At 41.7% G+C, this 22,061-nt stretch overlaps 4 protein-coding genes across 9 annotated transcripts in view; 2 read left to right on the top strand and 2 right to left on the bottom strand.

The window, feature by feature from the left end:
- LOC103393361 (ADP-ribosylation factor-binding protein GGA1) overlaps nucleotides 1-2,676 on the bottom strand; it is a 6,693-nt gene extending 4,017 nt beyond the window's left edge. Inside the window, 8 exon segments of the mRNA XM_017040328.2 lie at nucleotides 6-10; nucleotides 220-320; nucleotides 439-562; nucleotides 657-755; nucleotides 889-964; nucleotides 1,124-1,208; nucleotides 2,247-2,366; nucleotides 2,598-2,676. Coding sequence (XP_016895817.2) covers nucleotides 6-10; nucleotides 220-320; nucleotides 439-562; nucleotides 657-755; nucleotides 889-964; nucleotides 1,124-1,208; nucleotides 2,247-2,289 — 533 coding nt within the window. The 5' untranslated portion in view covers nucleotides 2,290-2,366; nucleotides 2,598-2,676.
- A 562-nt stretch (nucleotides 2,677-3,238) lies between these two features.
- Nucleotides 3,239-8,563, top strand: LOC103393350 (MICAL-like protein 1). 5 transcript variants are annotated; one of them, XM_025064305.1, is made up of 17 exons: nucleotides 3,242-3,860; nucleotides 4,226-4,274; nucleotides 4,358-4,502; nucleotides 4,655-4,728; nucleotides 4,834-4,967; nucleotides 5,265-5,842; nucleotides 5,938-5,998; nucleotides 6,135-6,480; nucleotides 6,608-6,694; nucleotides 7,034-7,160; nucleotides 7,242-7,332; nucleotides 7,454-7,527; nucleotides 7,640-7,754; nucleotides 7,834-7,880; nucleotides 8,022-8,197; nucleotides 8,230-8,238; nucleotides 8,272-8,533. In XM_025064305.1, the coding sequence occupies exons 1-15, from the start codon at nucleotides 3,670-3,672 to the stop codon at nucleotides 8,144-8,146; spliced, it is 2,244 nt and encodes a 747-aa protein (XP_024920073.1). In that variant the 5' UTR covers nucleotides 3,242-3,669; the 3' UTR covers nucleotides 8,147-8,197; nucleotides 8,230-8,238; nucleotides 8,272-8,533. The 5 variants fall into 5 exon arrangements, with proteins under 5 accessions (XP_024920075.1, XP_024920076.1, XP_024920074.1 ...); XM_025064307.1 differs by having other exon boundaries at nucleotides 3,239-3,860; nucleotides 6,138-6,480; nucleotides 8,022-8,238; nucleotides 8,272-8,563; XM_025064306.1 differs by having other exon boundaries at nucleotides 3,241-3,860; nucleotides 4,358-4,499; nucleotides 8,022-8,238.
- A 305-nt stretch (nucleotides 8,564-8,868) lies between these two features.
- polr2f (RNA polymerase II, I and III subunit F) lies at nucleotides 8,869-10,391 on the top strand. Its single transcript, XM_008330283.2, has 5 exons — nucleotides 8,869-9,038; nucleotides 9,206-9,275; nucleotides 9,357-9,487; nucleotides 9,727-9,798; nucleotides 9,910-10,391. The coding sequence occupies exons 1-5, from the start codon at nucleotides 9,019-9,021 to the stop codon at nucleotides 9,998-10,000; spliced, it is 384 nt and encodes a 127-aa protein (XP_008328505.1). The 5' UTR covers nucleotides 8,869-9,018; the 3' UTR covers nucleotides 10,001-10,391.
- A 2,238-nt stretch (nucleotides 10,392-12,629) lies between these two features.
- sox10 (SRY-box transcription factor 10) lies at nucleotides 12,630-22,061 on the bottom strand. 2 transcript variants are annotated; one of them, XM_008330280.3, is made up of 4 exons: nucleotides 20,922-22,061; nucleotides 17,286-18,122; nucleotides 15,847-16,115; nucleotides 12,630-15,730 (listed from the first exon to the last, which is right to left on the bottom strand). In XM_008330280.3, the coding sequence occupies exons 2-4, from the start codon at nucleotides 17,720-17,722 to the stop codon at nucleotides 14,943-14,945; spliced, it is 1,494 nt and encodes a 497-aa protein (XP_008328502.1). In that variant the 5' UTR covers nucleotides 17,723-18,122; nucleotides 20,922-22,061; the 3' UTR covers nucleotides 12,630-14,942. The 2 variants fall into 2 exon arrangements, with proteins under 2 accessions (XP_008328502.1, XP_008328504.1); XM_008330282.3 differs by having other exon boundaries at nucleotides 15,955-16,115.

The raw sequence follows: 22,061 nt of genomic DNA, 5'->3' as shown, positions 1-22,061 counted from the left end.
GAGACAGCATCTGAAAGAGCAGAGTGAAATGTGAGCAAACTGACTTAACAAATCCTGGCCCACAGTGAGTAAAACGATATATGGTAACATTTACCTTCACATAAAGGAAAATTTAAAAAAAAAAAATACAATTTTTTAGATAGAGTTTCAAACACTTCACATAAAGGAAAATTTAAAAAAAACAAACATTTTTTTTAGATAGAGTTTCAATAGGCTTACTTTTGATTTCTCCTCATCCTCAAAAATGGCGTTCTTGGGTCTTGACGGAGGAAGTTTCAGGAGTTTGTCAGGTGGTAGCTCTGGGTCTTGTTTGATAATTCCTGTTTTACATACACAACAAGTGTGTTACTGTGGACTTAATCAGAAGGTAGAGGGTGCTGTTCTTTACTGTTGACACTTTTAATGGGGGATATCTAACAAACTCTTAATTTCTCTCACCTTGTTTCTTCAGCATCTGGTAAGCGTCTGAGATCTTTATCTCCTCAGGTAACCCCAGAGTCCAGCTATAGATCAACTCCAAAACCTTCTTTTTTACTGGCTCTGGTGACCGTGAGCCCAGGTACTGAACAGAGGTGACAAGACAACAACATTAATATTACACACTCAGTCAAACGTCACTGACAATCACAGAAAAAGAAAGTGTTAAAAAAAATCACCTTTGGAGACACTACTTTGATGAGTTCATTTAGAAACCGGAACTTTCCCACTTCACTGTGAAACCTTTTCCCACAAGTTTTCATACAGGTTTCCAAAACCTTAAAATTTTCAAAAAATATTATACGTTAATAAAGACAGGAAAAATCAAGTTATAACAGTATAACAGCTTCAAATTTTACCTTTAGTCAAGACAGATTCATAATGGTGCTGAAGTAAAAGTATTGAACTTACCAGTAGAGCCTGCATGGCCTCCCACTCCTGAGGAGACTGGATTTTGTGGGCCAGGAGTCTGGTAGCCAACTGAGGCCTGTAACAAAGGTCGGCAAAAAACAGCACCGAAGGTTAAAAAACACTGAACTGTATAATTAATAAACACAACGCATAAACAGTGAGGAGATGATCATGTGTGTTGTACACCTTAATAGTTGCAATTATACAATGTAAACAAACAGAGGCTTCATCTCACCCTTCCAGTTCATTGTTAAGCTGGTCACAGAAGGCATGGATGCTGCTCCAGTCTGTCTCTCTGTTCAGAGGGTTAGTAGCTTTGTCTGAAATATGAGGTGAACATACATTAAATATTAGAGCCGAGACTTGTCACATGACATTTTTATTCTATAAAGTCACTTTGTGGTTATATATAAAGGATGGATTTAGGCTGCAGGAAGTTTGTCATGACGGAACCATTCACTGAAATACATTAATATGCCGTTTTTAATTCCAATACGAGGCAACTCTCTCATCTGAGTTCCAGTTACTATGTTTATTTCTTTTTACTGGAAAAACAATTGTCTCACTAAATTCAACAGTACAGTAGTGCAGAGCAAAGATCAAGCCCTCTGTGGATGTTCATTTTAATCCCTGTGATCTAGGCATTTATGTAGAAATTCATTAGTATTATTTTAGGATTTATGTAGAAATTCGTTAGTATTATTTTAGAGTTCCCAGTGTATTTTAGGAAGTTAATGATTACGGTATTGTCTTGGAAAAAAATAATCTAAGGATCAATATTCGGACTCTATATCTTGGTTCTTGACAGCAACGAAAAGCCGTCAATATGTGGGGTTTAAAACAAACAAAATACTGTAGGTATTGGCGATAGTTAGCAGACGTTTTTTTTCTTCATCTTATTTATTTATTCAGAGGGGTAGACTGTCGCCGTGCACAGAAACAGCTGCTAACTGAGTGTAACATTAGCTAGCTTACTAATGTCAGTCGCACTGTGTCACTGTTTGGTCTCGAACTTTCTAACAAGGCCACGGCTTTTGCTTCGACCTCAGTACACACCGCGTCGCCACAAACCGATTTAACTTTACGCTACGGCGACAAGCTGCTCCGCTGAGGCACGGGAGCCGCGGCGGTGACGATGCGCTCGGCTGTGTTGTGTTGACAGCCGCCGCGCAGCCACATCAGCTCCGCAGCTACGTTAGCATTCTGGACGTGACGGCAGGGTCCCTGTCTCCCGACCTGAAACCTACACTGCTCCAATGTGCTGCCGTTTAATTTTAAAACAACTCCCGCATATTTAATGCCGGATGACATCCTCTCCAGGCAACACAGACCCGGTCAAATAAGTTTAAATTACTCACTGATACGAGACTCCAAACTCTCCGCATCGGGCGGCGCAGCCATCACTGCGAGATTTATGAAAAGCTACGACGATCTCGCGAGGGACGAACATCCACGTAGGGGGCGGTGTAGGCATAGAACTGTACAAGATAGAAAAGCAACAAGACGATTAATTATACACAAAATATTCAATAACAATAATAATAATACATTTTATTTCATAGTATGTAACTTAATCATTTACATTTTCTGAATCTTAGAACTATCGGCTTTGATTGTGTTGTTTTCAGAAAGTATAATAAAACAATTTAATATGAAAATCGTCAATTCCTTCAAGTCTAGAGTCTTCTGCAATTCATATTATACTGTACCTTCCATGTAGAATCAACATTGACTGCATGGGTGGATGTATGAATACCTACGCTATTACAAAAATATCTTTGATCGCCGAGCTGCCAGTTTTCGGAATAATACCGGAAGAACTGTTTTAAACGTTTACGTTGTAAAAGTATATTTATATCTTTGAATTCATTAATTCACTGTGACTCACGGACTTGTTCTATATGTGCATCGTAGTAACACATCTTAAAAGTAAGAGTAGTTATTTATAATTGTATACAGTTAAAATATGTGATTTTTTCGAAATATACACATTATTTTGTGTGTATATTATCAACTACTACATTAAAATATAAAAGGTAATGTAGTCACTCTTCTAGAATAGTTTTATTACATGTTAACTGTTAACCATTTAATTATTTTTTTAGTTTTTCTATTGTTTTTTTGTTCTGTGCAACTGATCTGGTCTTTTACGACCACTACTAATAATCGTTATAATCATAACAACCATGTTAAATGAACCACTACATGACTCCTATCGAATCAAAGTATAAATTTGATTTGACAAGACTGTAACGAGAAACCTCCTAATTATAGTGCGAAACACCAGTAGCAGCAGTTCTTACGCCGCCCTCTTGCGGCAGCTATTGAGTATTGCACTGAGTGCGTGGTCCACCACAACAAGGAGGATTGCTGCTGCGAGTAACGGGATTTGTTACAAGCTTAGTGGTTTCTCTGGGTTTTGTTGGAGTTTCCTCGCCAAACCCAACTTAACGGAGGTTAAAGGCAGACGCGGAGGGTCGATGATACACCGATGTTGTGAAGAGACGCTGTTTTTGAAGTGTCGGAAAGGAACCGTTGAAGACCGTTGGAGAGTTGTGACTGGAAACTTTTAAACTGTGGAAAAAAAAATCTCACATGGACTCTTCATCTGTAAAAAGGAGCAAACCCGTTTCGGGGAAAACGGGGTTGTTTTTGTGACTCTTTCCTCAACTCACTGCAACAGTGTAGAAAACGACAGGTTGCCAGGATGACAATAGATGTGTGTTTCCTGTTTCCTCCACAAAGCCAAACCTGCAGAGCTGTCTGCGTTCACCGAAACAGATGAAGTACCACGTGAAGGCCATCAACGTTTCTGGTCACGGTCTGAGAATGACATCAGTCAGGGATTTACGGGACTGGTCCCGTGGCGTGTGCGCCACTTATCCCAACGTGGACATAAAGGACATGTCCACGTCCTTCAGAAACGGACTGGCTTTCTGTGCCATCATACACAAACACCGACCTGATTTGATGTAAGTACAGTAGTGTATTTTGGCCAAAGCTGTAGTGACTTCATCAGAAAATGCATCAAAATTATATCATTGGCCCTAAGAGTTCATTGAATTCTCATTTAAATAGTTCCAAAATGTAATTTCCAATCACTGCCACCCCTCAAACTGTTAAACTGGTTTTACCTCTTGTAAAAATCAGAGCATGTTTTTTTTTTCATCTCCTCTGCCTTCAACCCCATCTCCGACCGCAATTTACATGTAGCTTTAACGTCTGTGGAAACCTGTGAGTTAGAACTGATTATCAATACAAATTTGCTTTGTCTGTTTTGCAACAATGTTTTATTGATCATTTAATCTGTCTCTTGATTTTTCTCCCCTCAATCCAGAGATTTCAGCTCCCTCTCCAAAAAAAATATTTATCAGAATAACAAACTGGTGAGTCAGTTGTGATTGTTATTGACTCAGTCTGCTTTAAAAAAAAAAAAAGTGAGCGCTGTCTTTTTCTTCCTGATCTGCAGGCCTTCACTGTTGCAGAAACCCGGCTGGGGGTCTCTGCACTCCTGGACCCCAAGGAGCTGGTCTCCAACAAGGTGCCTGATGGTCTGAGCATCGTCACCTACCTGTCGCAGCTCTACTTCTACTTCAACAGGAAGTCACTTGGTGGTTTGTGTTCCTCTGAAGTTTCTGTGTTTACCTCCATCACATTCAGCAGACAGCAGTGGTGCTCTGGGATATGTACACACACAAATACGCACACACACACATCGGTAAATGAGTTTCATCTAATTTCATCTTTGTTTTTCTCCACTCTGCAGCTGGTCCTGCTGGTTTAAGTTCATCTCATGGAGCAGTTTTAAACAAAACCGGTGACTCTTCCAAACCGCTGAAGGTACTTTTTTAACATTTTCTATCTGTTCACACGCCCATCCGTGCACGTTGTTGTCGTGGCTGCAGGTTTCAGGGTCTCAGCCGTCACTTGTTTTTCTTGTGTCAGTCTGTGACTCATCTGGAAACTGATCACTTCTCCAACACGAGAACGCGGATGGTGTGTCATTTATGTTTGAAGCCTGTCCACCTCATTCAGAGACATTTGATTGACGGGAAGTTCTATCATCTCAGCTGTTTCAGGTAAATTCATGCTTCAGTTCTCCTTTTTTATTTTAAAGTACATTTCCATTATTAGATGCTACAATGACAACCTTTTTTTTTTACATCTCAGTGATGTTTGTTTTGATTTTTCTTTTTTTGTGCATTTTCCCAGATGTAAACAGTCATTGTTAATAAATGTATTTTTTGATAAACTCTTGCTGTTTACCTGCAGCGTTATTAATTTTTTGTGTGTTCTACTTCAGACAGACTTAAGCAGTTCAGGTTTCTGTGTTTGAAAAGAATTCTGCAGTGACCTGTTTTATTTTTGTTTTCCAGGTGTAAACTGTGTCACAGCACACTCTTACCAGAGTCATACAAACAGGGAGGTGATGCTCAATCCCTGATCTGCACCTATCATATAACTATCGAAAGTCCTCGTTCTGACTCAAATCAGTTTATCGGATCAGTTGAAAATCATCCAGAATGTAACATTCATGCAGGTTTTTCATCATATAGTGGCCTTTGTATCAGCAGCGTTCCTCATTACACTAACAAAACAATGGCGCAGGACGAACCGGTTTTTAAAACATCAGAGATGGAGGCGACAGAAGAACAGCAAAGAAACAGCAAAGATATGGAAAGAGAAAACTTAGACTCAACTGAGGAGTTCAGCGGTGTGTCTACGAATCCTCCACCTCCTGATTCTCCTGCACCTCGGGATGAACAGACAGACACGGAGGCTGCACCCATACAGACAAACAGTGACATACAAGAGGAAGTGGTAGTGAATCAACAGCCGTCCGCAGATCTGTCAGCGTGTGGAGAAGTGACACAAAGAGATGATGGTGTTGATCCAGGTCCCACTGTGATCTCTGCTCCTGTGCTCCAGAAGAATGACACGTCTGCAGCTGCAGGTAAACTTTGATTTTTAAAAAAATTTTTTTTTGGTCATTCAGTATTTCAAGTGGTAAAATCATGTATGATTTTCCTTTTTATTTTAAATGAACAGGGATTAATCCTGCAGGTGTTTCCTCCAATCAACACAGACCTTCACTCACTCCAGCTCAGAGGTAACTGAACCCCGAGTGTTTGTTTGTCTTTTCTACATTCTTCTCCAGACTTATCTTTTTTTTTTTTTTTTCTTTCTTCTCCTGACTTTTTTTTTTTTTTTCTTTCTTCTCCTGACTTTTTTTTTTTTTTTTTTAGTAGTGGCCAAACTGCGGGCCGCTCTAAAGTAAAACTCAAACATCCATGGATGACCATCATTCACCCTGGACCCTGGACCCAGCTGCCGCCTGCTGCTCCTCCTGTAGCACCTTCTCACCTCAAATCACTTTATAGACCTTGTGGACCCTGGTACAGGACCAGAGCTGTTCCTTCTAACCCGTTCGTAGAGAAGGTGCCGATGAAAGCCAGGTCTGAGCACCAAAGAAAGTCCAGGGTAACAGCTGTTGGTTCGGAGATAAACGGCACTGAATCTGCTGCTCAAGGAGGTGCAGGTGTTGCAGGCACCCAGTGTCTCACCCCGAATGTCTCACCCAGCCAACGTAAGGTACGTAGACTATGGTATTTTTCTTATTTTATGAACTCCCAAAGCGTAACTTTTGAGTGGATTTACATATTATTATTTATTGTAATTTTACAACATAAAAAACTAACATTACTGTCTCTGTCTTTAGTCAATGACCAAGTCCCAGTCTTTACAGAGCCTTTCATCTAAACGAGTCCCCGCTCCCGGACACGGCTTCCCTCTTGTCAAAAGAAAGGTAAACCCAGTGGCCACACATGTAAAAGACAAACTCGTGACAACTAATTGGAAAAAAGTGAATTCTTGTTCTGCTTTTTACTGTTCAGAATAGATGTATGTTTAACGTTGTTCCCAAAAGTGAACACAAGGGGGCAGCATTGGAGCACTTTCTTACGACAAGAGCTGGTTCAATTAATGTGGTTTAGGTTGGTTGGTGTCCCAAACATGACATGTATGTTAGTTAGTTAACTTAGTAGAGCGGTCGTCTAATATGACGTCATTAACAAGTGGGAATCAATACAAGTATGATTTGCCTTATCAGTAAGGTGCTGGAAAAACTTGAAAATGTTGCCGACAGGTGCAGACGGATGAATGTGGTTCTACACAGAACCTGGAGACACAGATGAGAGAAGTAGGAGAACGTCTGGAGGAAGTGCAGCAGAGAGGAGTGCAGCTGGAGAAGAAGCTGAGGGAATGTCAGGATGGTACGTCAACCTGTTACCTCACAGGTGACAGATGAATGTTGGCATTTCATGGTTGATCATCGTCTGCTGTTGTTCTTCCAGCTGAAGAGGAAGAACAGATGCTGATGGATTGGTTTTCTCTTCTGTGCGAACGTCAAGTTCTGGTGCGCCGAGACACAGAGCTGGTTTATCTGTGAGTAATGATTCATGTGCTGTAGATGTGACTTCACTGTGGCCCCAGCTCTGTAATGTAACTGTGTAACTGAAAGAGAATTTAAACTTTACATTTTTCTTTTTTTTGTACATTTTCTCAGAACTAAGCAGCAGCATTTAGAGGAGAGACAGGCAGACGTGGAGTATGAGATCAGATGTATCCTTAATAAACCTGGTCTGTATGATACACTAACTGTTGCTTACACCAGCTAACACACACCTGACATTGGTTTAATTTGTTTGTCTTGATGGATGGAAGTCATGTTCATACTATGGTCTTGACACAGAGAAGGACAAGAGTCCCGAGGATCAAGGGCGAGAGCAGCAGCTGATGGATGAACTGGTCTCCATTATTGAAGAGAGAGACCACATCATTGGCAGTTTAGACCTGGACAGGCAGAGGTGCACAAGAAAAAAACACTTCAGTCATACGTACAGAGCTTTGTGTTGTGACAACTCTAAATGTTGTTTTCACAAACAGGGAACAGGAAGAAGAGGGCGTTTCAAAAGCCTTTTTGAAGAACAAAGGTGAGAAGATCAAAGTTTATAATCTTGTTTTTATGCCACTTGTCTCTAAGACAACAGCATCCATCTTATTTGGATTCTGTCCATGACATTTTGTTTTTGTTTTTTTATTTTCCTGAATGTAACTGTACCATTTCTCCTTAGAGATTCAGAAAGAAGGTCTTAAAGAGATGAAGAAGTCCAAAGGAAAGATGAACCCCACCAATATTTTCAAGATCCTCAATCACAAAGTTGAAAACACCGAGGATCACAGGGAGAATAACAGCTGATGCACTTACATGAACTTAATACATGTATCTTCCACCACTTTATCCTGCTTATGCTCTCACTAGGCATCAGAGTACATCTCAGCTGACATACAGTGAAGACTTTATCCTGCTTATGCTCTCACTAGGTGAAAGGCTGTTGTGTACTTTTAATCATTACTTAAACCCTGCTTCAAAACTAAAAAAAGAGTTTAATATATCTGCTATTACATAAGACTTTAGTTTGCATTTCAATAATAAAGACAAGAAAACGTAGAATTTCCTTTAATAAAGGGTTTCAGTTTTATATTTTGTCTTTTCATGATGTCTTAACCTTATTACCTGCTATTTGGTGATATTTATAGATACTGATGCTGTAAACATTAATTTGTTAGATTTATTTGTCATGTCAACCTCATGTCCTTTAAAAAGAAAATATATATGACTATTGTTAGATTTATTTGTCATGTCAACCTGATGTTTAAAAAGAAAATATATATGACTGTACTAAATAAATAAACCCGTTATAATGGCTAGGTGGTATCAAACTCGAAGTAAGATAATACTTTCTGTAAATACTTTTTCTGTGGTACAGGTAAAGATAACACAATATTTATAATAAAATGTCTCATTAAATATTTACATGTTTGCACCAGAAAACTACAGGTTTTGTGTCCTTTTGTCCATTACTCCAAATACAGGAACAAAACGGAACCACGTAGAAACATTCTTTTCGATCGGAACTACCCGCGGATGGAACATTTCCGCCAACCACCGGAAGTTTTGTACTAGCGCTTAACGCGAATTCCGTTTTGACTTCTAAAATAGTTGGCCTAAGTTTTATTTAAAAAACATTTTACAATTTACGAGAGACTAATACACGATTCAGAGGAACAATGTCCGACAACGAAGACAAGTAAGTAAACAATAACCTTGAACCTGTGTCGTTAAGAACTGCTTGTTTATTGAACGCCACATGTGTTAGCCTCATTGCTAACTGACGCTCAGCCCGGGTAGAGAGCAGGATAATGTTTAATCGGCTGCATACGGAACTCTGTTTTACTCTCGTTATGTTATTTTCAGCTTCGATGACGGAGATTTCGATGATGCCGAGGAGGACGAGGGATTAGATGATCTAGAAAACGTTGAAGATGTGAGTTGTCGTCTGTTAGCCCAGCTACAAAATAAAAACAAGTTGGTGACTCATTATTTCAAAATTTAATTTATTGAGCAGGAAGACCAGGAGAACGTACAGATCCTGCCAGCGGGTGAAGGGCAGCAGGCGAACCAGAAGAGGATCACGACTCCGTACATGACTAAATATGAGCGGGCCAGAGTGCTGGGGACCCGTGCCCTGCAGATAGCGTGAGTTTTGTGAAGCTGTACCTTGTGTTGTTGTTGTTGTTTCATTGTCGAAATATAAAATGTTTATCTCCTTCAGATGTTGGTAGTTTCCATATAAAAAATATCACATTTTGCTATGTTAGTGCCTGATTTCATAATCAGCACTTGTCCGTAGTTTTAATGTAGTGATTCACTCTACTCCACAAAAAATCTACGCATGACAATTGATGTGACGAAAGTGTTGATTTTGTTTCCGACAGGATGTGTGCTCCAGTCATGGTGGAGCTGGAAGGAGAAACAGATCCTTTACAAATAGCAATGAAAGAGCTGAAGTAAGTCATGTTTTTTAGTATAAAAAATACCTCATAAATATTAATATGTACTTCAGATTAAGAGTTCATTATCATCAAAACCTGAAATATTTCTTCCTCCTCTCCCAACAGAAGCAGAAAAATCCCCATCATCATCCGCAGGTACCTTCCTGATGGGAGTTATGAGGACTGGGGCTGTGACGAGCTCATCATCACCGATTAAGGAGGTTCCCGTCTCTGCTGGTGGAGATGTTTTTAACACTGCTGTAGCAGATCAGTCAGAGGTACAGACTCCAAAAACACTGACATCACGACTGACCTGTTCAAGACTCTGTTCCACTAAATGGGATGTGACTGGTGAGATGTGAAAAGAACACAAAGTGAGACGCATCCAAGGAGTGGACATTCAAAAAGATTTGGAAACAAAAGTGAAAAATTGTTTTTTTCGCAGACGCATTATAACTAACCACCACAAGGGGGAAGTGTAACTCAAGTCGTGAATCTATTTTATTTCACAAAATAATCCTGTGTTATTCCATTTGTTGTTGTGCTGCATAAATGTAATTGCTATCAATTATTTTATAGTCTAGAATAAAACCCTTTTGTATAACCCACCGTTTCTCACTTGTATAACTAACATTTTAACCAGTTACACTCATTTGTCACACACCTTGTCACAAGTTCACACTTCTGGTATATTTTCCTAATTGAAACTTGCACACTGTGTTATGAGTGAAAACTGATTCCATTTGCTTCAAAAGTAGTACTCAGAGTTGTTTTATCACTGCAAACCGATCTGATTACTACGCCTTTTACTTTGTCTGTGGCTGCTGTGACGCTCTGAGAATTCTGCAGAGGTTTTATAGCTGTCATTCTCTTCCCACCACCTCAGCACTCCTACACTTCTGCACAAAGCCGTTAGTGTTAGAACGGCAGTGGCCTTTGTCGAGTGACGACTGGTGAAAACTTGAAGAAAAGTAATTTACTGCATTAATGTAGAAAACACTCCTTGGTAACGGTCCAGCTGCATACAGTATGTGTATGGGTGGATTATATATACACGGAACGTTGGTGTCGTGTTTAAAGATGCCCTTGTTTTAGGCCCTTTATGCTCGTGTCTGTATAAATATATTGAGTAACAGAAAATCCAAGTTTAGAAATTCTAAATGTAATTTTTGTAGAAAATGTCTAAAGAACCCTGAAGACCAGGGCTTTCTCCAGAATCCCTAAAATTTTACCATATCGAAGTAGAATAACCTAAGATTCTTCAGAAGAGATTGTTTAAAATAAAAATATAAAACCAGTGGTTAATGGTTGACAGTGATCCTGCTGTCTGTTACTGTCGATTGGAAATCTTTTGTGAAGCAAAAGAACAACATGACATTTGATGATTTTATGTGGAACTGTTTGAATAGTGTTGTGTAAACCACTAGAAAAACTGTCATGGAGTGGGAACCGTTTGATTGGAGGAGACAGTGCCGGGGGGGAGAGGGAGGGCAACAGCCCATGTGACACTCAGCAGCACCAACCACAGTGGTGCCATTAACCCAGTTGAGCATGTGACTCTCTATCTAATGATCAACAGCTTTTTCTCTCCAAATAACAGTTTCATACAAACTGCTTTTTTATTGCTAAGCAGACACCAGACACCAAGTCTTTGATATTCTCTGCATGAAATAACTGCCAGGACTGTAGTGACTCCAAAAGGCTCTGCCCAGTGGTGGACAGTGAGGCCACAGACGTCCGAATTAGAATAAAAATAATAATAGAAATACGGAGGATAAACTCTGTGGAAAATACTGCATAGTACACGCATGTACATACAACTAAAGATCTATAACCCGTGAGACATTTCCAGAGTTTAGGAAGGTAAAGGAGAAGCATAGAGCCCAAAGAACACCAGCCCCACAGTGGTTCAGGACCACACGGTAAAACCTGGTGGACCTGGAAATGTTGTGAGGTCTGGAGTAGAAGAAGAACTCAAAGAAAACCTAAAGCAGGAGAAATACTTTTACACCAAAATACGTAGTCACCAGATTCTTACCAATACGGAGTGTGTGTGTGTGAAGGGAAACAAAATGAAACAGACGCTCCATTCAGTGAGCAATGTTCCTGGTCCAGTCGGTGCTCTGTGGTACTTCACTGGTACTTTACTGGTACTGAGCTAATGATGATGCACCTCTCCTGTGGAGACACCTGCTTCACACTTATCACTGCACACATTCCCGAAGAAAAAAATATATTTTGTTGGGTTTTTTTCCCAACTTTCTGCCTGTTTGTGTCTGGTCACAGCTCCAATCACTTTATTGCTGTGTGACTGGGTGTGCGTGTGTGTGAAGGGGGGGTGTATAAGAGGGTGGGGGCTACATGGACCATGTGCATGAGAGTCCCTTTGTACAACAGTAGCTACAGGCCAGGCAGTTATGGCTGAGGCTCCCTCGCTGCACCCTTTCCTCCCCCTCCTCCTCACCCCTCAGCCGCTATCAATGGCCGCCTTTGTCTGTGCAAAGTATCACACAGCCGATTAAAGGGAGGGAATTAGGCATCAGGCTTAACCTGCAACACACACACACACACATGTGTTAGTCTATAACAAAGTACAAATATGCATGTCCAATTATGTTAGTTGAGACTCTGTGATATGAACTACATGTGAACTTTTACTGATGTAGTTCAGTGAGTGATCCAGTCACTGAGACAGTGACAGAAATATACTCTACAGCTTCAATACTGGTTCTGTTTTGACGTTATACTGCAGTATTACAGTATACTTCATTTATTTACAGAGCAAATATTTGTCCCGTGTTTTGTTGTTGCACCCTGTAAATGTTTGCTAAAGACACAAACTTGGATCAGTGAGGAGATAAAAAGCTTTATTTCAAGTGATAGTAAAAGGTCATTAGTCATCATCACATGTTCGGCCCCGAGGCCGTGCTGTTATTCAGAAGCTGTGGCGCTGTGCTGGTTATAGAAGAGATTAAATACTCAAATGGCAGCGGCAGGCGAACGTTGTCTTCAACATGGCCGGCAAACAAACACAGAGCTAACATAAATATGAAACGGAAAATCCCAAGCAACAAAACAGTTGTTAAATGCAAAAAGATACAGATAAATTACAACTTGTGCTGAAGGAGAAATGACCGACAAACTGAATCTGCTGCTCGTCTATCGATTAAATCCATGTCCATGGAACATCTCACACAAAAACAGAGGAAATAAAACTTTTTACTTGACCTAGAAAATCGCACACAGTTGTGTTCAGACATCAGGTGTAAAATCTTGGAAAATAAATTAAAAAGGAAAATGAATTTGCAGTTTGAAGGTGACATCTTTCTTCTGCTCAAATTAGAAAACCAGGGCTGAGCTGACACAGAGTGAACGTGTCTGACTGACCGGCCTGCAGTCCAGGTCTTCACTTTAAAATCGAAGCATGTCGTTATTTTTTTTTTTTAAATGACTACAGTGAGCTGCAGAACAAATCATAATCCTATATGATTCAAAAGTCTACAAAAGAGAAAGGGGACGTATTTTTTCCTATGAATATAAAAAGTTTCCTTCAGTTGTTCAGGTTTCATAGCATTTTTTTTTTTTTAAAGTCTACCAACTTTTCTGGAAATGTTTTGCATCGATTACAAGGCACAATTTCGGACACTAGTACTGTTTAGTGAACAGTACCGGATGGTACTGATGCTCAGTATTGGCAGCGCTCACATTGACAAATGTAAAAAATAACATGTTTATATTTAGGATAGGAGTTAATAATAAAGGATGTGGCGTTTCTGTGCGGTAGGAAATTGCAGTGAGGCAGCTGTGCAGTGGAGATAAATATGGCTGAAAGCACTTGATACAAATATTAAAAGCACATGAATCTTGACGTTGTAAACATGGTGATGTTTTTTACCATGATGTGATGGTCACCTGAATACACAACAGGACGTGAAGTGACATCAGTCAGATTTAGTAAAACTCAAAGCTGGATAAAAACTTCATACAGTAACTACTGTCACACAAGGTAGTTGAAGTGTATCGTTGGGAGAAACGTCTACAGGAAACCGTATCTGTTTCTTCTACGTAGAGTTTTGGTCTCAAACCTTTGGTCAATTTACAAGTATTTTACATGTATTTTGAATAACTGGTACGCTAATTACTTTGATATTTCTGACCTCATATACAATTAAAAAAAAGCAAAAATTAACATGTTCTCCAGGTGTTCAGACACGGCACTAATCCAACATTAATCTTGGGCGTTAACAGAATAATTTGAGTATTTGTGTTGGCTGTCGCCGTAGACATGGGCTACAGACGAAGGATTTGGCACCGACCTGATAGTACACAGACAAGGAAATGACATGACGCTGCTTTGACTTTCATCTGGCCCACAATAAATGAATGTGACCCTATAACGCGGCCCGTATATCATTGGAGAAATGTGGGCCAACAATGAGGTTTTCTTGGTGATGTGTTGTCGGGGTATTACCCCAAAATGACCCCTATGTGGGGCAGTTCTGTTGGTAGACTACTCTTGGTTGACACACTGACTTCGCTGCAGACTTGTTCTGGTAAAAAGGAAGCAGATTTCTGCTCATAAGTGCTGGAGATGGGCCACAGATCAGTGTCTGTTCTTCTAAAAATCAATTTGAATGATTGACCTCTGACCTTCTTCTAATAGGACATTGATCATCTCTGCTTGGGATCTTCAAGGGAAGACATCCACAGGAAGACCCCACCTTTGATTGGAATGTGACCTCGAACACGTGGTCTTTCAGTTTCTATGACACTCGTAATGATGTTGTCGAAGGTTCCAGTCTCATTTCTTGAGAGTGAAACCTGAAATGCTTCAGTGTTGAGAGATTTTTCTTGACTTCAAGAAAAAGTTACACACTTTGATTTCCACCCTGAGCGCCCCCTGATAACGCACCACGCCTGGGGGGCTCCACGCTCCAAGCTCCTACTTGGGCCGTGGCAGCATTTGTACCTCTGGGAACTGACGGAGGGAGTTCTGTCCTCCTGCCTCCCCAGCCTCCTCCACCGGTGCCGGCCCACTCCCCACAGCTCAGACCACTTTGAGCTTTGATACTGACATCTTTGTTGTTGTCACGGCTGCTGCTCCTCTGGTCTGACATGGGGGCTGAACCTGCACCAGTGCCCTCCGGTCTTGTTATCTGTCATGGCCGCGACAGTGTTGTGTAGACGGGCTGATCCCACTGTGTGGGGCTGTGCGACTGCGGTGCACTAGCGGGGTCAGAGATGGGCGTGTACAGGGGCCTCTGGGAAGGGCCCATGTAGGAGAAGGCTGAATACAGCCCTGAAGCCTGGCTGGAGTGGGCGTAGTACGACCCAGAGCCCTGGTGGTCGACGTATTCAGCAAACTGCGCCCTGGAGGCCAGAGAGGGGAAAGCAGAGCTGTAGTGAGGAAGGGTCAGGGGGGCGTAAGTGACGTGGGAACCTGCTGAGACCGCTTCTGCAAAGTGACCCCCTGCGCTTCCGCTCTCACTCTTGATGTGGGCCTTGGAGGGGTCTGAGCCCAGAGGGGAGCTGTGGTGTTGTGGGGGGAGCTGCTGATGCTGCTTGGACAACCAGGCTGCTGAGTGTCCACTGGCTGCTGCCAGAGCTGAGGAGATGCCGTAGGAGTAGGGCGATGCTGGTGATGGTGCGGCCGCACCACCTGCAGTGCTCTGTCCGACCCCTGGGTGGCCGTTTGGGGGGAGGTACTGGTCAAACTCATTGACGTCAAATGACTCCATGTTGGCCATCACCTCGTGGCTGATCTCACCAATGTCCACATTACCAAAGTCAATGTGTGGTTTCCCAGCTCCTGCGGCACTTGAGCTTCCCTCCAGTCCAGCGTTCCCCCGGGAGCCCACGTTTCCTCCCCCGTCTCTCTTTCCATCCCCTGCCTTTCCAGACTGAGGCTCCGTCTTAGGAGTCGTCGGAGGTGTTGGAGGACTGTGACCTGGATGGACGCAGACACAAACATTAGAGTTCATTCTTGACAGACCAACACCAACATCAGTGCATCACGTGTGTGTGTGACAGTGATAGTTTAGACAGAGGGAGCCTGCAGCCCACCTGCAGCATGAGGGTGGCGCCCATCTGCCAGAGGGGACCCGGCTCCCTCACTGCGGGCCATATCCAGTTGAAGGCCCTTGTAGCGGGGCTGGCTGTGGCTGACCTCACCCTCGGAATTGCCGTCGGCCTCACTTCCTGACCCAGAACCAATCTTCCCGTTCTTACGCCGGCGTGGCTGGTACTTGTAGTCTGGGTAGTCCTTCTTGTGTTGCTTCCTCAGCCTCTCTGCCTCCTCGATGAAGGGTCGCTTGTCTCTTTCATTGAGAAGTCTTGGCAAACGAACAACAACAACAACAACATGAGAAATGTGTTCATTCATATTAAACAGGAGGGGAATGGCTGAATGGAAACGGGTAAATGAAAAATACAGATTATTGTTGTTGTAGTTGGACTGGGTCTGTACGGCTGTATACACGGTCGTTTGTGCCCTGGGCTTTTGACTGCAGGACAATAATGAAATAATGCAGCATCCTGTCTGAGCTCCTTATTACCACTGCCGGCATGAGAAACTCCCGACCTTCCACAGCCTCGCTGTTCATCATGTTTCTGGGCCAATTAACCAATCAGGCCGCAGCCCAAGGTTAAAACCTAATCTAATAAACTTTGGATCTCCACACGGTTAATGACTTTAACCCGTCTGCCCTCAGTCTTCAGGGGAAAAAAATGGATTTTTTAAAAAACAAAATAGAAACTGTAAAGGTTTATGATCACAGTCTTGTGAGCGCTTTAAAGTCATGCAGATGTTTCATCAGATGATCGTTGTTTTTTTTTTTTAGTTTTAAAGAAAAACTTCTCTCCAGAGTTTAAAGACTGAATACGAACTGAACTGAACTGCTCTGAAATCTCCCTCCTCTGCCCCGAGGAGTCGGGCGCTGCTGCTGCTACGTGACCGGGAATTAAATGATGTATGAAACTGGACCACATTCAGGAGCATGTGACCAAACCACGATCCAGCTGATAAACAAGTTGTAGTTTTATTAGTGAGCGTAGGGAGAAAGATCAGTTCTTTCATCATTAGGTTCATATGTCACACTCATTCATTCAGTGACACTGCATCCACACTGCAGGTAACTGGGCCCAAATCTGATCTGTGACCCAGATTTAACAGCACAAATCTGACTTTTTTCCAGCCCAAATCTGATCTGTGACCCAGATTTGTTTTTCTGTAACAGTCAGTAACAGCACAAATCTGATTTTTTTCGAATTAGACTTATGACACTTATTTTCTCTGGAATATTTAAAAAATTTAAATCCCCAAAAAGTCGTTAGGTACAAATAGACTGTGCAGTTAAAGGTAAAGGACCTAACTAATCAAAACCATGCAACCTATTCTGGACCACAGCCCACCACTTGAGAAACACCATACAGTTTGGCAGCATGTGAACACTGCAGTGATTGGACAGTAGGTGGACTGTCATCACAGTAAAGACCCTCCTCACCTCCACAGCTTCCCCAGGGTCTTGCTCAGCTCAGCGTTGTGCAGGTGCGGGTGCTGATCCGCCAGCTTCCTGCGCGCCGCCTGCGCCCAAACCATGAAGGCGTTCATGGGTCTCTTCACGTGCGGCTTGGACTTCCCTCCGCTGTTGACACGCACGGGCATGGGCACCAGGGTCCAGTCGTAGCAGTCGAGCACCTGACTCACTGCTTCCCGGATCCCCGCGGGGAAACGCTCGTCCTCGTCGTCGGATCGGGCGGAAGAGCACTGCGCGGAAGCGTCGTCCAGAGCCGCCAGCCGCACCTGCTGATGCCCGTGGAGGGGCGAGTCTCCTCCGCCCGTCGCCCCGGAGGAGGACTGACCCGGAGACATGGAGCGGCTGTCGTCCGACATGCCGGGGCTGAGCTCCACCTCAGACAGACTCTGCTCCTCTCTGGACATCGTCCTACACAAACCTCCACGTGCGCAGCTGATGTTCCTGTTCCTGAATACTGAGATCTAAACCTGCTGGTTCCCTGCTGCTCTAAATCCCTTCAGCCTTCACCCTCAGCGGACCGCTCTGCCTCTCTCTAATCTACGTCTACGGCTGGTTCCTTATAATATAAACTGCCAGTCTGTCTCTACTCTCAGCCTCCGTTGCAAAACTCTGTGAGGGTTCCACATTAAAGTTCTTTCCATCCGTGTGGTTGGTATCATAGGCGGCTCAGTGCGCACCTTGGACCCCAGTTTACCTGCTGATGCACAAACCTCTACTCCAAACTCACCCACACTCACTCCCCTCCCGACTTCTCCTCTCTCCTCCTGTCCTCCTAGTGTGAGGTTCAAATCCAGCTGTGAAGACCTGCAACAGCAGAGGGGTCGAGAGAGAGACAGTTAGGACACAGGGTGGAGGAGCTGAGGAGCTGAGGAGCTGAGGAGCTGGATCTGACGTTGTTCCTCTTCCAGACCCCATAGATCAGGGTACTTAAATTCAACAGTGTCATGTGACATTTAAAATAAATAAATACATTTTAGAAAATCGATATTTATAAAATGTAAACAAAATGTCAAACAAATCCTACATATTTAAAATGCTATCACTTCAGGTGAGAGATATGAAAAAAAATTAAATTCAAACTAAACAGTAATGGATTTAGTAAATTCTATAACACAGTATGACCTTCTGTTCAACAAACCAGCTGGCAAACTGCTGCCACCTATGGGCCGGATTGTGTGTATTATTGTTAGTTGTATTAAGAGAGTTTCGAAAACAAGAAAGGTGTTTTCTAAACATTGTAAAAATGTTTAGATTTATTTTTATAAATTAATGCATTCCTATTTAGTTGGCGGTTTCGCTGTCGTAACAACTTAAACTACGGAGCTAAAGAGTGAACATTCCAACAGTACTTAGAAAAACACGACCTCCAACTATTGCTCATTAAGTGGTCACTCCCTTTTTTTTTTCAAGCAAAACTTATTAGCACCGGCAAAAAAAAACTAGTGGTGGAAGATGAAACTTTTTTTTTCATTTTAAACCCGGTCCCCTGTAGAAGCCTGCTACGCCCCTGCTCTTACAGCTCATTTGCAGGGCTGTGGCTCCTGCCTCCTCTCAGCCCTTGTAAAAACTACCGTTGACGGTTTTGCGGTTCGTCCAGGCGATGAAACGAGAAGGTGTTGTAATGATATGAGGCCGCGGCAGCAGCAGCAGCAGCAGCAGCACAGTCCTTGGATTTATGCTGCACACTTCTTAGATAAACACCGTCTGGCGCTGGAAATATAAACTGTGGTGCGTGTGTGTGTGTGATTTGGACACAGTGTGTTTGTTAAACAGGAGCAGGTCTATGGGCGGCTGCAGAATGCGGCCTTGTTTTGTCCGTTAAATCAACACCGGCGCCAGAGTTTCACGCCGCGGAGGTGAATCAGCGAACTTTCCTTGAACCAAAAAGACTGGTTTGTTTTTCCTCCTGCAGGATCCTGTTACAGGAAAATTAAGGATGTCATCCACCGTGTGCTGACTTTATGACACGAGCCGTCGTTTACGCACGTTGTGTTTTCTTAAAGCAATTTAACCGGTGGAATGTGTACGTGTTTAACACTCGCGCACTCTTATACTGAAAGGAACGTTTCAGTTTTTTGGGTGCTTCCGGTCTAAGAGTGAGTCAATATCATCTAGTTTTATACATATTTATTAGCTTTTTGTAGCATTTTGCAGCCAACAGTTTTGCGATATACTTTTACTTTGGGCTAACTTGGCTATTTCTTCTCCAAATTTAACTATTCTCTCGGCTAACCTTGGCTATATCGGCTACATTTGTTATTATCTTGTTGATATAATTTCAATATAATATCGATTATATTTACAGTCGTCGCCATTTCTTCTATGTTACTGGTTTTGTGTAATTATATTATTAAAGTAAAGTCAATTAAGGAGAATGTGTTTCGTGAATTTTGTCATAAATTCAAAACAGTTAGAGTAAGAGATGGAGATCGTAACGATATTACTTGAATAACTTTTAACAACTTGAGACTGTCCTATAACTTGAGACTATAGTAATTTCTCTGTAGGTTCAGTTTAAGGTCGTTTTAAAGCCTTATTTTTAACTTATAAATAATTTTAACAAGTCCTCACAGTCAATACATTGTTTGAAATTTAGTAGATTTTTTCCCCCCGTTTTTTACAGCTTAGAAAGCTGAACGAACGGAGCGCCACCATCTGGTCCGCGGTGCATCCCTGATGACAGTCACTGACCACCACTGACCACCTGCTGTAACTCATTCACCAACATCATCACGTCACAAACGCGCATAGACACTTGCGTCAAAAAAGACACTAAACGCACCACGGCGCACGGTCTAAGTGTTTGCCGAACATGCGTCTGGTTCGACAAAGATTCGATTAAAAAAATAAAAAAACACGACAGAGCCGTGATAATTCCCTTTCGCCACTCCAAAATAAATGTGATTCATCACAGCGATCAACACATGCAGCGCCACAAATGGGATTCGATCGATTGTTCGACTCCGTGTTCCAAACACACTCTGCTCATTTGTTCCCCACATATTTGACCTGGTTATCACCGCTTGACTGGACACTGAACTGGCCGTCATTTGCTTTTGTTTCGGTGTTTTTTCTTGCACATTTGCTTATGTTTATGAATTTTTTCGTACACATTATTTACATAAGTTTTGCGAGTTGTAAATATATTGTTAAACTATCGTATTCTGGTTATAAATTACCAGCAACTTTTTTTTTAAATAGGAATTTAAGAGTCAGGGAAAACAACAGTTTTATTTGTTTTGTTTAAAAAAAATTAAGAATTTTAAATTCATAATGAGACGAGGCTTCTCTGTAGCCAAGATCTTGATGCTATCGCGGTCAACGTTCTTTAAAAAAAAGAACTTGATTTAAACACATCTTTCAACACATTTAAATTCCAATCAAAATTTCCAATTTCCTGTGTAGAAACAGTGAACAAGAATGAGATACGTTTTTCCGATGAGTCTGAAAAAAAAGTACATCTCTAGGTCTAATTCTGACGGTAAAGACATGTCGCTGTCACTAACTAACATTTATATAATAATAATCTCTTCTAATCTGAATTAAGAGTATACGGGCTGCAGCATGCGGAGAGGAAAGAGTTGGAAAGGCTAAGCTTCTTACTTCAGTACTGAGTAGAGGAGCTCTCTCTCTCTCTCCGGTTTAGTTGCGACAATCCGTGAGTTCCCGAGTTTCCAAAGTGACGCTCGAACCCCAGCCCCCTCTCCTGCGCTGCCAGAGTATGAATGCCTGCTCTGTGTGACCGTGCCCGGGCTTAAAGAGCTCCTTGTGTGAGGCTGGGAAGAAGAAAAAAAAATAAAAGGATGCGGAGGGCACAAGTCTTAAAGGAGCAGCACAAACTGCACATGCAAATTCACACATCTCTGATTGGTCTCCCTCACACCCCCACCCTCTCCCTCTCTCTCTACCTCTCTCTACCTCTCTCTCTTTCTAAAAATCTGAAGAAAAAAATCTATAATCTAACATCTAAATGCTTCGTACTGTAACAAATGAATTATTCCGATTAAAAAACTTTGTTATTTAACAGATTCAAACAGATTGTATCGCATTGTTTGTTTGTTTTTATGTAGATTATTTATTTCATTGGTCGATATGTGACGTGTGGGTTTGTCTCACGTGTGTTCAAATATGGGGACAGAAAAACAGTTCCATGGTTTATTTATTTATTTATTTGTTGAATTTTTTATGTAGTTGGAGTTTAAAAGCTGTCCAGACTTGCTGATCGTTTCAGGGACCAATCACCGGACGTATAGACCGGTTGCGTGACTTACGTTTTTTTTTTTTAAATGAATTGTCCACAGATTAAACTTTTAAAATAGGTAAATATATTGTAGCGGAAACCTTTTTTGTTAATTTAAATATATAATCATACATATTTCAGGGACGTTTATTGACGGTTATTGACGAGAGGCTAATGTGCTAAGAAACTGTAGGCCATTCATTTGCGGAGATTTTGTTGATTGAGATTTTTTTTTCTAATTAATCTTGTATTTGAAATAATCTTCTGCCAGTTTAATATGTTTTGTTTAAAGTGACGGTTTTGTTGAGCTTAAGTTTTGGCTCTTCGTTTATTGTATTTTCTCAAATGTATTTATTTATTTATATACAAAAAATATGTTTTCGTGAGCTAGCTTGTAGCTTCTGGTGATTTTTTCCCCCACATTTTGACTTACAGTTTTTAAAAGTTTCTATGCACGTTCTTACGTTACAAATGATTATTTCTCTAAGTCTGTTCCTATAATG

This window comes from Cynoglossus semilaevis, chromosome 17 (genome assembly GCF_000523025.1).
Source record: "Cynoglossus semilaevis isolate Cse_v1.0 chromosome 17, Cse_v1.0, whole genome shotgun sequence".
Taxonomy (NCBI): Eukaryota; Metazoa; Chordata; class Actinopteri; order Pleuronectiformes; family Cynoglossidae; genus Cynoglossus; species Cynoglossus semilaevis.
Note: the sequence above shows the minus strand (reverse complement) of the source record. Positions and strands in the feature narration are given on the sequence as shown.

Coding starts and splice junctions, on each gene's coding strand:
- sox10 (XM_008330280.3), bottom strand. CDS start 17,722: ATGTCCAGAGAGGAGCAGAGTCTGTCTGAGGTGGAGCTCAGCCCCGGC. Junction 16,116..17,285: donor ACCCTGGGGAAGCTGTGGAG/GTGAGGAGGGTC, acceptor TCGTTTGCCAAG/ACTTCTCAATGAAAGAGACA. Junction 15,731..15,846: donor GCGCCACCCTCATGCTGCAG/GTGGGCTGCAGG, acceptor GCGTCCATCCAG/GTCACAGTCCTCCAACACCT.
- LOC103393350 (XM_025064305.1), top strand. CDS start 3,670: ATGAAGTACCACGTGAAGGCCATCAACGTTTCTGGTCACGGTCTGAGA. Junction 4,275..4,357: donor TTTATCAGAATAACAAACTG/GTGAGTCAGTTG, acceptor CCTGATCTGCAG/GCCTTCACTGTTGCAGAAAC. Junction 7,881..8,021: donor AGCCTTTTTGAAGAACAAAG/GTGAGAAGATCA, acceptor ATTTCTCCTTAG/AGATTCAGAAAGAAGGTCTT.
- polr2f (XM_008330283.2), top strand. CDS start 9,019: ATGTCCGACAACGAAGACAA. Junction 9,276..9,356: donor ATCTAGAAAACGTTGAAGAT/GTGAGTTGTCGT, acceptor TTTATTGAGCAG/GAAGACCAGGAGAACGTACA. Junction 9,799..9,909: donor ATAGCAATGAAAGAGCTGAA/GTAAGTCATGTT, acceptor CTCTCCCAACAG/AAGCAGAAAAATCCCCATCA.